This window comes from Colius striatus, chromosome 3 (assembly GCF_028858725.1).
Source record: "Colius striatus isolate bColStr4 chromosome 3, bColStr4.1.hap1, whole genome shotgun sequence".
In the NCBI taxonomy this organism is placed as follows: domain Eukaryota; kingdom Metazoa; phylum Chordata; class Aves; order Coliiformes; family Coliidae; genus Colius; species Colius striatus.
The window spans coordinates 48,541,103-48,555,381 of record NC_084761.1 but is presented as its reverse complement, the minus strand read 5'-3'; the positions used below and the strand labels follow the sequence as shown (position 1 = coordinate 48,555,381).

At 38.8% G+C, this 14,279-nt stretch overlaps 1 protein-coding gene across 1 annotated transcript in view; it reads right to left on the bottom strand.

The window, feature by feature from the left end:
• The window catches only part of HPGDS (hematopoietic prostaglandin D synthase), a 29,579-nt gene that overhangs the window by 11,139 nt on the left and 4,161 nt on the right, over positions 1 to 14,279 (bottom strand). The window contains exon 2 of the mRNA XM_061993323.1: positions 4,916 to 5,057. Coding sequence (XP_061849307.1) covers positions 4,916 to 5,048 — 133 coding nt within the window. The 5' untranslated portion in view covers positions 5,049 to 5,057. The remainder of the gene's footprint in view (positions 1 to 4,915; positions 5,058 to 14,279) is intronic.

Here is a 14,279-nt window from a genome sequence, read left to right as displayed (position 1 = left end):
TCAGCCTCCTGAGCATAACTCAATGGATGGTGCTCATGTGGGCATACTTCTCTAACAGGGGCAGGGAGGAGAAATACAGCATGGAGCTGAACACAGGTCTGTCCAAGCCTGGCTGCTAGGCTGGTTGGCTGCTGGTGTGGAGAAACCTGAAATTTGGACAGTGCCATGCTTCTCATGGTTCTTCTGTCCCAGTCAGTGAGGAGCCACTATGCAAATATTGTTTTAAATTTTCTTCTTCCCTTAGCTTGTTCTTCCTTTGCCACTCATCTTCATTATTCTTCTCCTGGAAGTGATTGGCCTGGAATTGGAGGCATCCATAACCTATATGTTCTAGACTGGGATGAGCAGGATAGTGTTTTCAGTGCAATAAATAGCCTGTGAAATTTCCTGAGGACCTTTCAAGCATCATTCCACCACTCCTAAACAATTTATGGGACATTTACAATCATCAATGTACTGAAAGCATCCTTTTGCAATGACTATAAGGTCTACATAATTACCATTGCTTCAGTTTCCCTGAATGAGAGACAACAAAACACAGAACAAAAGCTGTTACCGCATGCTTGCCCGATATCTCAAGAGGATAGTAACTTTGTACACCACTACAATGGATTCTCTGCTATATCATGACATATGTCAGTGCAATGATGCTTTTTGTGAGGAGCCTATTATACAATAATACAGATCTTGAGTGAGTCTATTATGTGATACAGATCTCTACTGCAGTTTAAATGATGGCGTGGTCAAGTCAAAGTCCGTTCAAGAGGAAATGTAGAATATGAGTTCATTTACTTATTTAATAATAATTAAATGAGTTAATTATGTAGAGTGAAGGGCCTTGTAAAGCTGCTACTTGATATTTGTCTGCTTCTTAAAATTCTATGCTAAAGACAGTCAAAGCTAATACTTACATGCCAGCGTGCTTAAACTTGTTTATATTACAAAATATTATAGACTATGATCCTTGCCTGAAATCAGCAACTGGAAAATTTACCACAGATGATCTGATTACTGACAGAAAGGAAAAAAAGAAATGTTGAGATACAGGAATTATAATTTCAGCTTGTGTAAGTCAAATTACATAGGTTTTTAAGTAACAATATGGCTTCCTCTCACACACAAAATAGGCATTGTTTAGATATAAAAAAGTAGGACAGTTTTTCTAGGAGCAAGGAGTTACTTTTTTTTTACCTGAAGTACCGTTAAAATAACAGCTTGCTGGGAGGAGCTGCATAAAAAATGTCAACACAAACAACAAAACGCATTACACTCATCAGTTCAGATCAAAATTCAACCCACAGCAGCTGGAAGTCTGCTTTTTAAATGACCTTTCTGTGCATTAATCTTGATGCATACATTTTCTAATTCTCCATAGATTTTACAGGAAAACTAAGAAATAGAGTATTTTCTTCAGAATAATGACAGTACCTTCTGGTTTATAGGGTATGATGACTTGGCTGGGAGTTTTATATTTGTTCTAAAACTTTAATTTTGTGAAAACTTATTAAGCAAATCTTATCCCCTGTGCAGAGACATGACTCTCATGGGCAACCTTGAATTCTTTGACTTGTTACCTCAGTAGCTCAAGAAACATAAAGTGCTCTCCAGACTTCTCCTCCAAGTATTTTTTTCCTTATCTTGCGTCATCATACTTGAAGTTTTTATCAAGAGGTAAAAACATTATGCTGTACTGGCAGACTCTGCAGGTTCCAGACCTTTCATGGGCATGTGAGTATAGGCCAAAACACTGTATGCAAGTGTACATAGCAATTTGTGTGGTATTTCTTAATCTCATTTCAATATATGATGATGTAATTAGGTGAATTAGTAGAACCGATTTTAATGATATCTGAAGGTTGCAAACTGATGTACCAAACTGCTAATTACATTAGCTGCTGTTACATCAATTGCAACTGTAATTTTTATCATTGCTAACACTTATCACTCTTTGGTTTTCACCAAGATGAGACTGACTGGAATCTGCTACTCTGTCTTTTTCTCCATTTCTTCTTTTTCTCTGTTTTTTTTCTTGTAGACCCAGGTCAGGCAAAAAAAAAAAAAATCCTGAGGTTCTTAAGAAAGATCTGAATATAGGCTATAAATGACAGTAATGTAGAAGATCTCTCAGCAGAGTGAACTATGCCTTTATATGCACAGTGAGTTGGGTGGAGCCCCTCATTTCATATGTTCTGTTGAACAAAGGGGTAATGGAACTTTTTCTGGCAAGGATCCAGTTACCTGCTTTCCTGAGGACTAGTGTTTTTTCTTCTTCAATCCTTGCCTCCATGGAAGGAGATGAGGCACATTTTGGAAATTCAAGGTAGTAGAGATTGCAAATTGTTTGTTTTCCTTGAGGTGACTGGTGCATCTCCACTGTACACAATATTGTTGTTAACACAGTATTGTTAAGATACAAACACTTTCCAACCCAGTCCCTGGCTAGGAGGAAGCCATATCTTGAGTCATGGCCTGCAAAGTCAATATTTAGATATCTTAGGGTGGATGGGGGCAGTGACTGTTCTTACAGTACAGTGTAAGGCTGCTTTCTGCAAAGCCCTGTTGCTACCTTTTATGTAATGTTTTGCTGAATGATTTGCCTACAGGAGACTACTTTGTCTGGAAATACCATGAGTAACCATTGCTTCACAAAGAAGGAGCAGGAGGACGTAGTCATCAGTTAGTTGATCTCCAGGCAATTTCCTTAGTAGCATTACATTGTTATGCATATACAAAAGGATACCTTTACTCTTGTTTGAGTTGATGAGCCTCACCACCGGTGACAAACATCATGGTTACTTTGGTGCTTGGGAGGAACCTTCCATAAGCAGAAGTTTAGCACCCTGGTAATAGCATTTTCAGACTTGCATCCAACTATTTCCTTATGTGCACCATTTCCTGGTCAAACAGCACAATACGCTCCAGTTCCCATACATTGACTTGCTGGACGCATGTCATCTACAGAAACCTAAAGTTCAAAGCACTCCTAGGCCAGCATAAATTTTGCACAGATGATTTCACATATGTGAGAGTAGCAGCTCTTACTTTTTATTAAACTTCTTATCTTCTTTGGAATCTCATCTAGGATTCAGTCCTAGTAGAAGCTGCTATGAAAGGCACGTATGCAGAGAAAATGAAAATGAAAAATCTTAATTAACCCTTGATAAACCTGCTAACAACCTCGTCAGGTCACAGAAAAGGAGAAACAGAGATGTCCAAAGGTTAAATAAATTGACCAACTCTTGTTAATGCAGCAGGTACAGCTACAAACTCTATGGCTAGGATGCCTAGAATGCCTCTCTTCCCAGTGTTTTTGAGGTGATGGTGTTGCAACTAGACATAGACTGTAGTGAACAAATACCATACATATTACATTTCGTTCAGAACTTCATGATGTGGGCCCTGAAGAAAAGCAAAGCATAGGAAGGACTTTTCTGCATTATTTCTTCTGCTGGCTTGGATTTGGGGGATACTATCAATATTGATTGATAGATCTTCTATTAGAACATCTTGTCCTAGGATTTGAATACTTCTGTAGCCTTTAAGTCACTGCTTATGCTTTGTCTTTTTTATTGTTCTTACTTAAAAATCACTATGCAAAACTCTACCTAGAATTATACTTTGCTAATATTATCTTAACTTTATTATTAGAACAGAAGTGCATGTGTGTACGTGTTAATATGTGCATAGTCAAGTGTGAAAAAGGCCTATACAGAACTGTCCTCTATTCCTCTGAATTCTCAGTCTCACCTTTGTCTTCTGCCCTGATTCCCTGAGAATTGCAGTGGGGCAGACATAAGCTATATCACATGGTCAACGGGTTTAAGCTTAACAAGAAAAGGTTTCCAAAAGTAATCTCTAAATGAAAAGATCCAATTTCCACTGCTTCACTTGCACTCCTCTCTGTGGGTTGTTAGCAAGTGTTTTCTAGACTTGAGCACCACAGATGGGCTTCAGCTGCCACTTTGAGAACACCAATGCTTGAGTGTTTGTTATTCAAGTCACTGCAAGTGTTATGGGAAAGATCAAATTTAACTGCACCCTACAAGAATTTGGTAGCCTGCTGGCTGGCCATATCCAATGGTGTCAAAACCTACCAGGAAACACTGCTTGAGTAGTGGTAATTGCATTGTTTGTTAGCTGAGCATTTTCCCTAAATTAAAGATGTTGTTATTCATTCTGGATGTGAAAAATGTCATAACCTGTGTAGTGTGAAATGAAGACGCAGATAACTCTGATTTCATACTCCCAGTCTCCAAACTCAAGATCTGTCTTGTTTGAACTAAGGTTAATGTAATGAACAGAAATAACAAATAGCTTTAATAGGTGTAAAGAGGTTGCTTTTAACTAAAAAGCGTGAAATGGGGTATTATAGCCTGCATAGTACTTTCAGATGGACTGTTCTTAGGAACAATGATATTCTATTACCTCTTTTGATTCTTTTGTTTTCTCTTTACTTTATCAACTGTTTTCTTTTGTTTTCTCTCATCACCTTACCTGTCCAAAGACCTCTCTGGTTGCAAAGCAATGTTCTTGATGTTGATTTCCAATTTAGCTTTCTAAAACTGAGGTGAAGGCTGTGATGTGGTCCTTGAGGCCAAATTCTCCAAAGAAGCTGGGAAAATTGCCATGTATCTGATCAGCTTTAGAAAGACAGAAGCTGACCAGAATTAATAAGGAGCAAAAGCCCAGCTGGATGACAGTAGGTAAGTAATTTTAAACTGTCTGAAGATTTGGATCCAAACTTCTGGGAGAGCATCAGGAATGACATTTTGGTTGTCTGGGCATTAAAATTCCCACAAACTTCAGAAAAGCCTATCAGAAATATGTTTCTGACCATGAAACATATAGTTATTTCCTCAATGCTTTTCACAACATTTCTAACAGAGCTTTGGATAGAAGATCCCAGGCTACTTACTTGGTTTGATTTTGGGCCAGTCTGCTGCTTCTATCCTGTGGTCTTCATACTTCTTGCCTGAATAGGCAAACAAGTAGCGGCTGATTTCTGCTCGTCCTCGCAGATTGAAGTACGTCAGCTTGTACTGTGGCATGCTGGAGGCCTGAAAAGGAAGACACAGTGTTGCTTCAGGTACGAGGAACTCAACTTCCTCTTACAAAAGTGCCCCATATGCTTGTTTTTGAAAGACATGCTTGTACAGTGGAAAGGATGTATTAGATCAAGCCATGTTGAAAGACATGCTTGTACAGTCCAAAGGATGTATTACATTAAGCCATGTTGTACAACACAATCATTGCATTAGTCACTTTTTTTTTTCCCTTGCATTTGTCAGCCACAAACTGGACCTTAAACCCGGAGTTCCCCATTTTGTATATCTGGAAAGATAGCTTGATTTTTCAGACACAATAAGAACTTTCAGCTTTCGTTTACTCGTCTTGTGACTTCAAACTCAGACCATTTTTATAAAGTGTTTTTCAGAGTGCAAATCTAAAATCATACACTGTAACAGAAGTTATTTGCTGTCTTCAGTAGCAATTTTGTTCAAAATTGCCCTGCTCAGCTTCTATTGCTCATGGAGACCTCCATCCAAGACCAAATCATAAGAACTGCCAAACTACTGTGATTTTTCTCAATAACTATTACCCTAGTTGTGCAGGCACTTGACCCAAGTTATTTCAGACAGAAAATTTGCTCCGGAAACCAGTCTACACTGTTGTTTTGAGAAAATTGCTATAAAATTCTCAGTTTCTTATGCAGAAGCTAAAAGAAAACTTAAAATGTCATTGTTAAGTTTTCATATGATTGGGTTTTTTTCCTTCAGTTCCAGTTGGGAATCATGTAACAAGAAGACTCTACTTGTTTCTTGGTCTAATGGGCAACAAAAGAAAATACTCCTGAGTTTGATTCTACAACAGGGGTGGTACAGGAAAGCTGAACAGATAAGGCTGCTCTGAACCAAAAGGAAGCTTTTAAACCTTGCGCATATAGCATCTTTATAAGACATATCTATGACCTCAGTTGAGTTTTAAATGTATCAGGCAATGGAAAATAAAAGAAGCATCCAACTCTTCACCCCAAGAAAAACTCTTTCTCCTTTCAGCCTTAAGATAGACTTTGCATATTATTTATCATCCTTTTATAGCCATCAGGTTCAAGAGTGTTAGTAATAAAGCATGCAACGCAGATTATCTGCACTAGAAGAGAAAGAGGCTTTTTTTTTTAGTGAGTGCTACAACAGAACCTTGCAGCAGAAACAACCCCCTATTTAGTCCTCTTGCCTTTGAAAATGATATATCACCAGCTTTCACATTAGGGGAAGAGGCTCTTTGTTCAGAAACAGAGAAAGCTTGCACTTAGTTCTTGCTGACAGGAGCAAAGTGCCTTTGACACTTTCTCCTCAGAAGCCAAAACATCTACTTTCCCTCCTCAGAGTAGCACAGGCAAAAATAGAAAAAATAGATCACAGTAAATAAGTACACTGGAAGCTACTTAATATACCATGAAGTTTACCTGTTCCCCTACAGCACACAGATTATTAGTAAATGCAGGTCTTTCACAGCTGATGGACCAACAGAGAGGCAGGAGCAGAGACAAAGTGCTACCAATGCAGGTATCTATACGTGCTTTAAAGCAAAGACAGTGCTGTTTTTTAAGTGTCTTCCTTTGCACCGTATTAAAGAGGGAAACTGCAGGCAAAATGAGTTACATTAGGATGTGATTAGTTTTCTAGGTGTGTTCATTACCAGAAAATACATTTGTCTGCTGCTTGGCAAACACAGCTCACTGATTACAGGTGTAATTGTTTCTTCCTCTAAAGAGAGAAATATTGAAAAATCCAAAGCATTTTTATGTAAGTATCAGAATTTTACTTCTCTATTTTCAAATTTTGTGCCCATATTTACTACTTATTATGCTTTATTTTGCTTATATAATAATAACAGTTATTATACTTTATTATTTGTTTACACAGTACAGGGCCACCAAGATGATCAGGGGAATGGAACATCTTTCATTTGAGGAAAGGCTGCGGGAACTGGGGCCATTTAGTCTGGAGGAGATTGAGGAGTGATCTTATTAACATTTATAAATATCTAAAGGGAGGGTGTCAGGAGATTGGGACATCCCTTTTTTTCTATAGTAGATAGTAACAGGACAAAGGGTGATGGGATGAAGCTGGAACACAAAAAGTTCCACTTAAATATAAGTAAAAACCATTTTACTGTGAGGGTGATGGAGCAGTGGCACAGGCTGCCCAGAGGGGTTGTGGAGTCTCCTTCCTTGGAGGTCTTCAAGACCTGCCTGGACATGTTCCTATGCGACCTTATCTAGGTGACCCTGCTTCTGCAGGGGGGTTGGACTAGATGGTCTCTAAAGGTCCCTTCCAAGCCCTACCATTCTATGATTCTATGATATATCTACCAAGTCAATGGAAGAAGAGGGAGTGAGATCATAGTGCTTTCTGATCCCGTTTATCCCTGCTTCTGATTTTGTGTCGTTGAGAATGAACAATGACACTTTTAAAAGAGTATGTGTTATCTGAGTTTCAAACTAGTCACAATTAGTCACATGGGAGTAAAAGGCAGGGAAAAAAAAAAGCTACTGGATTCTCACTTTCTGATTTTTTGAGAGGCAAGTGAATACTACTGATTCAATCTCATGTGGAAAGGATACAACCTTTAATGTGAAAACCTCGTAGTGTCTGCTTCCCGCTTTAGGAGTGTCTGCAGATTTGTCATAAACAACAATGGAAGTTCCAGTGCCCTTGACTTTCTGCACAGTTCATAGATGGCCCCGGTATCTCAACCCCTGTGGCCCACTGGGCCCTGTGCTAGAGGAAAGCTGTCGACAACTGTAAGGCATTTTGAAAGCCCATGAATAAAAGGTTTTCAGATACAGTCATGAGGAAGGCACCAGACAGCTATATAGAGAGTGGGCAGGAGATGAATGAAGCATAACATTTCTGGTGGTGAGTATTTTGAAAGAGTCTCATTCTTGCTGTGGGAGGGAGAACTTCATGTTCAAAGACTTGTATAATCAGGAGTAGTGAGATGATGTAAAGGAAAGGGAATTTTGGCTGAAGATCAGGAAGTCTTTCTGGCTGTTGTAGACTGTGGAATATTTTGGTCTGTCAAGGAAGCGGTGGAAACTATTGTTTGAAATTTCTAAAACAAAGCTAAACAAATTTCTAGTGAACACACTGTAAGGAGTAATCAAATATTTGCAGTGCTGATGCACATTTAAGCTTATGATTTTTTTTCCATCTGTGAACAAAAATCCAAACCCAGCCCTACAAGGAGTTTACCAAAAATACTTGACATTTTAAAGGCCTCTATAGTTTTATTGTAAGCATGCTTTTGTAAATGTTTGTAGGTTTTATATTTATTTGTGTTCATTGTGAAATGTCATGAGTAATGCTTCCTAAACAATTACACATACCTTTCTAAAAGAAAGGAGCTGTTGTGTTCAGAATAGCTTTTTGTCAAATGTACAAAGCTGTTGGATTTTTTTCCCTTATCCTCCTTTACCTTGTTTTTCCAGTATACTTTGTAAAGAAATTAATCATGGAGAACCAATTAAAACCATCCTTGAAATACTTAAAATTATTAAATTATTGGAAAATGACACTTCTATGGGAAAAAAGTCTATTTTGGATTTTTCAATTTATACTTTTGTTTTTGGAGCAGATGGGTAGGTCCATCCTTAAAAATGTTGCAAATTATTTCTTTTTTTTAAGGTTTAGTCATGACTTAAATATACTGGAAGCTTTAGGACAGGACCTTAATGTCCAGATTTGGGTATATATAGCCACTCAGTGCTATTAAATCTGTTTGTGTGAGTTCACTGCAAAGCCAAATGTGTATAAATGCAGAAGGAGGCTGATTTACCTTCCACTAATCTGCCATCTAAGCAGTGGTTTTTCAAATTCTAAAGCTGTGAATACACGACCCACTTGTAAACTTGCCCTGTCCTACATTCATAAAGCCTGTGGAAACCTCACCCTCAGTTTTATCCCATACAATTTTCAAAGCAGAAAACTCTATTAGTCTAACTTTGCTATTAAATTAGCTTTAATACTTTAAAGTTGTTGATCTGCTTAGCTGATTTTTTAGCTTTCCTCTGTGGACTTTCCTCTTTCTTAAAGCCAGCTTAATTGGCTTTAACATACCTTTAAACAGAAGATTAGTGGATCTTGTGACTAAGTTCAACTTTTGGAGCCACTCAGTGACAAAATCAAAACAGAAAATCTGAGAGAAGGTCATGTATGTGTAAGAGGTGGCATCCTCACTGTTACTCATGGATCAAAATTCCAGTTGAAGTTATATGCATCTTAGGACAAATTTAAGATAATTTCATAGAATCATAGAGTGGTAGAGTTGGAAGGGACCTTTAGAGATCATCTAGTCCAACCCCTCTGCAGAAGCAGGGTCACCTAGATAAGGTCGCATAGGAACATGTCCAGGCGGGTCTTGAAGACCTCCAAGGAAGGAGACTTCACACCCTTCCTGGGCAGCCTGTGCCAGGACTCCCTCATCCTGAACAGTGAAATAGTTTTTTCTTATATTTAAATGGAACTTTTTGTGTTCCAGCTTCATCCCATTACCTTTTGTCCTGTTGCTAGCTACAATAGAAAAAAGAGATGTCCCAACCTCCTGACACACACCATTTATATACTTACAAATATTAATGAGATCCCCCCTCAATCTCCTCTTCTTTAGACTAAACAGCCCCAGTTCCCACAGCCTTTCCTTATAAGGAAGATGCTTCAGTCCCCTGATCATCTTGATGGCCCTCCACTGGACTGTTTCCAGAGGTTCTCTGTCCCTCTTGAGCTGGGGAGCCCACAAATGGATACATCACTCCAGGTGAGGCCTCACCAGGGCAGAATAGAAGGAGAGCAGAACCTCCCTTGACCTGCTGGCCACATTCTTCTTGATGCATCCCAGGATGCCATTGGCCTTCTTGGCCATGAGGGCACATTGCTGGCTCATGGTTAGTTTATTATCAGCTAGGACTCCCAGGTGTCTCTCTGCAGAGCTGCTCTTCAGCAGATCAATCCCCAGCCTGTACTGATGGAGGGGGTTGTCCTTGTTGAACCTCATGAGGTTCCTCTCTGCCCAACTCTCAAGCCGGTCGACATCCCACGGAATGGCAGCACGGCCTTCTGGGGAATCAGCCAGTCCTCCCAGTTTGGGGTCATCAGCCAACTTGCTGAGGGTACACTCTGTCCCCTCATCCAGGTTGTTGATGAAGATGTTGAACGACTGACCCCAGAACCCATCCCTGTGGAACTCCACTGGCCACAGGCCTCCAACTCAACTCTGTGCCATTGATCACCACCCTCTGGGCTCTGTCATTCAGCCAGCTCTCGATCCACCTCACTGCCCACTCATCCAAGCCACAGTGTCTGAGCTTTCTGATGAGGATATAATGGGAGACAGTGTAAAAAGCCTGACAGAGATTTATTTCTTTTAAGACTTATTTAATTTAAGACTGTTCATGGCTTTATGGAGATACTGTGTTACTTGATGAATTTGGGATGCTTTTATTCCAGTTGAAGCAGGACTCAGATCAATTTGGAAACATCAAATAAAATTAGAGAGAAAAATCAGAGCCAAAGAAGGAATCATCACTCTCTGAGAACAAAAAAGCTGAATTTCCAATAGCACTAGTACAGGAGAAGCACTGTCAGACTAGTAACTGTGTGAACGTATTGGTCGGATACATAGCAAAAAGTCCTGGTATCTGAGGTATGCAGTACTTTTGCTTTTGCTGGATGATAGTGTATGTGCTCTGCTTTAAAGGGTGAATCACAAGTGCACTACTTGCATTTTGCCTCCTCAAGATAAGTTTCATGTGTGTGCCCAGTGCAATGGAGAACAGTCTGTCTTTGCTAGTTGGCATACTGTCCTGCATGCCATGCTCCAGGAAAAGTAAACACCAAAACTACTGGGCTTTGTAGAGCAACAGTCAGTGTTTCTTCTCGGTTTTAGAAAACCCAGCCTTCAAAGTAATACAAATAAATACTCCTCAGGCTAATAACAGACAATAAAACTGGGAGGGGGGGGGGCAGGGGGAGGGAAGGAAACCAAAAGGTGCACTTTATTTCATTTTTTTATTATTAATATTAATTATTCATTATCAGTATTAATCAGTATTATAAATTAATTCTTAATATTTGAGATGAGAGGCAGCAGAAAGCTCTTCCTTCAGCTGGGGGCAAGGGGGGAAAAAAGCAGCTGAGTTGAGCTATTAGTTCACACCATCCAAAGTCTAACAAAGGACCTCGTGATGCAAAGTCCCCTTTAATTGTACTTTGCACTGGAAGAAAGTAAGGATTTTTTTGCCTTACGGTTTCATCATTGTTACAGGATTTTAAGAAGCCCAACTGTTCCCTCCAGTAAGAAAGATTAGTTGGGCTGGATTAAGGTTCATCTGGGTATTTCTAAAAATCTGAGACTTGAACTACTTGCTTGGAAGAGACGATACATTGCACTATATGTATATTCATTTAGTGTGAGGGTTCTTCACTAACTTAGGAGTCACTTAAGAAAGCACCACAGCTAGCACCTGGCACAATACTACCCCAGGCATGAGCTTTCCAAAAAAGGGGAAGCTGAAGATCTCAGCTGCCTAGTGTCCTCATCCCCAGTTGAACTGCAACTAGACTAAGTCTTGGACTCTGAAGGAGCTCTGTTTCATTTCTCTATGCTAATACAACTTAGGGCCACCTCTGTGAACTCATGAGCTGTCATCAGCCTCTGAAAGACCAGACTGGACCTCAGGATTTCCCAGAGAAAAGACAGTGCCTGCTGAAGGGCATTGAAAAGGGAAGGTGCTGCCATGTCTGAAGAGGAAGGTGAAAAAGTCCCTCTGAGGACTAGTGAGTGATGGTTCAGTCAATGGATTCCTCTGCTTATTTTATTATAGGATTAAGATGTTCAGTTCAAAGTGTTTGGATTGCTGGAGCTGATATTATGTGTTCCATTTCTATTATTTTATGAGATCAAATAACAACAAATCAGCTTCGACTTATGTAAGTCTATAGATATCTTTCGGCCAAGAAGCATCTTGCTTTATGAAGCATGAAACAGAGTTCCTGCTCTCTCTACGCAACAATCTAGTTGAAACTAGATTTTTATTTCTTTTTTATCTTTTATTTCTTTATAAGCAGCTGCTGTTTCTTTACAAGGTGTTTCTGCAAAGTTGTCCGTGAAATTAGGTGAGTAGGTTTGAAATAGTTGCATACTCAATAGCCTGATCTGAGTACCCTACTGAGATGGAAGAGGACACTGCAGTTTCAAACACTTCATGTGTTTCTATGTTGTCCTGGATGTATCATGCCACATATACAGATTGAAATTCTTATAATCCCTGTCAGATGAACATTTTTTATTAATGATGACGCTGGGATTTCAAAAGGAAAACTATTCTTTTACTTCCTTACTCCTAGTCACTGGGGCTAATATCAGTTAGGAAACTCAATTTAGAAAGGGAAAAGACAGAAGCTGAGTGTGTCTATGGGTTTTTTTCTTTGTATATACAGACAAAAGAGTCTTTACTCATTAGAGTTTTTCCTTAGGCTATTATCTCGGGAGTGACCTATCCAACTATGAAGCATGGATTTTTGGTTTTGATCCTTACAAATTGGGGAGCGTTGTGTTACTTTACCAGGAAAGAGGCTGTGCCTTATTTCACCTGTGAAACATTAGGAATATCAAGTTCAGTTTTACCCATCTTGCTCACTGACTTTCTCAAATATGTGAATTCCTTACCCTTGTAATTGGAGAGCCAAGCATTAAAGAAGCTTTCTGTATCCTCAATTAATAAAAACCAAACAAACAAACACTGAGTCTTCCTGCTTCATTATTTAAACTTTCAGTTCTCAGAGGAATGGACCAGAAACACAAGACGTTTAAACAGTCAGAGTTAAGACTTAAAAAGTTATTGCAGAAGGCAAGTAAAGAAGAGTTTGTAAAGCTATAGCTTTAGAAAATGCACTTTCCAGTTTTATAGCAAGGTAGGAAACACAGAAAATGTCCGTGTCTAATTCTCTCTTTCTATTTAACCAACCTAACATAACAATCAGGAAGGTTTGAGACATGGAAGGTGTGCCTAAGTACCTTCTCTTGCTTAAGCAATGCTGAACAGGTAGGAGCCAACTGGAAAGCAGCCTTGCCCTGTCTATATGGCATAATGTACTATTCTGGTTGCTGATCAAACTGGTTGCTGCAGGAATGCTTCAAATTCTTTCCTTCAGATGAAATATATTGTCTCTAAAGACTCTCTGTTATTATCTTTTGCGTCCAAATTCAGAGCTAAAGTTATAAACACCAATAGTGATGTATTGACCATTTTGGAAAGAAAAGAGTTTGAAGGTTAGAAATCCATCCATGACTGCAAGAACCAGTCACAGGCTGGCTTTTGGTCCCCTTCTGAATCTTTGCTTGTGAGGAAGGTTGACAACTCTGTCTAGAGAAGTCACTGGTTTAATCCAAGTTGTTTATCAAGATCTAATCTAAGATAACTTTTACCTTTCCCTGGAAAAAAAAAAGAGGGATACAATATGTATCAGGATGGTCCTTTGTTGTTGTTCAGTGAAAAGGAAAAATGCTCCTTTTCTCAAACATAAACTTCTGTTTCTAACACTGAGTAAAAAATATTAGAGCTTTAAGAGATATTTTCAGCTTTTGAAAACTAAAGATAGTATTGATTTGTTTGGTTTTGGGGTGGGTTGTTTTTTTTTTCTTCAAAAAGATGCTGTTTTCAATTCCTTTTTAGCAACAAAAATAAGAAAATTTCTGCCCACTTTTTGTGGGAGAAGAATTGGAGAATATCGGTAGGCCAGTAGAAGACTGCAAATCTTTCAATGGAATACTTCCATAGCAGTCTTTTGTTTTCATGGAGAATAAAATTAAAAGCTTTAACAAATTTTATCTAAATCCTATCAGCTCTCAGTCTGACATAAACTCTCTTTCTGAAAAGCCATGATCTCTTTTCCTGCTCCACACTGGTTACAGAAAAAAAAACATTTAAATTTGATCCCTTTTTTTCAATGACAGATAAAAATCTGGACTTTGGAGAGAAAAGAGAAGAAAAAAATCTGCACAATTTTTGTTGAATACACAAATCATCATGTTTAATAAACATTTACTTCAGATTATTTGTGTATGCTCTTTGATGCAGGTTCCAGTTTTGAAATAATGAATTCCAAATATAACGGTTTTGGCCTGATACTCCTTAGCATGATTTTTAAGGTTAGACATATGCACTGTTTAAAGAACATTTCTGTTGTTGGATTTTGCATGTCGTTAGCCAGTGTGCT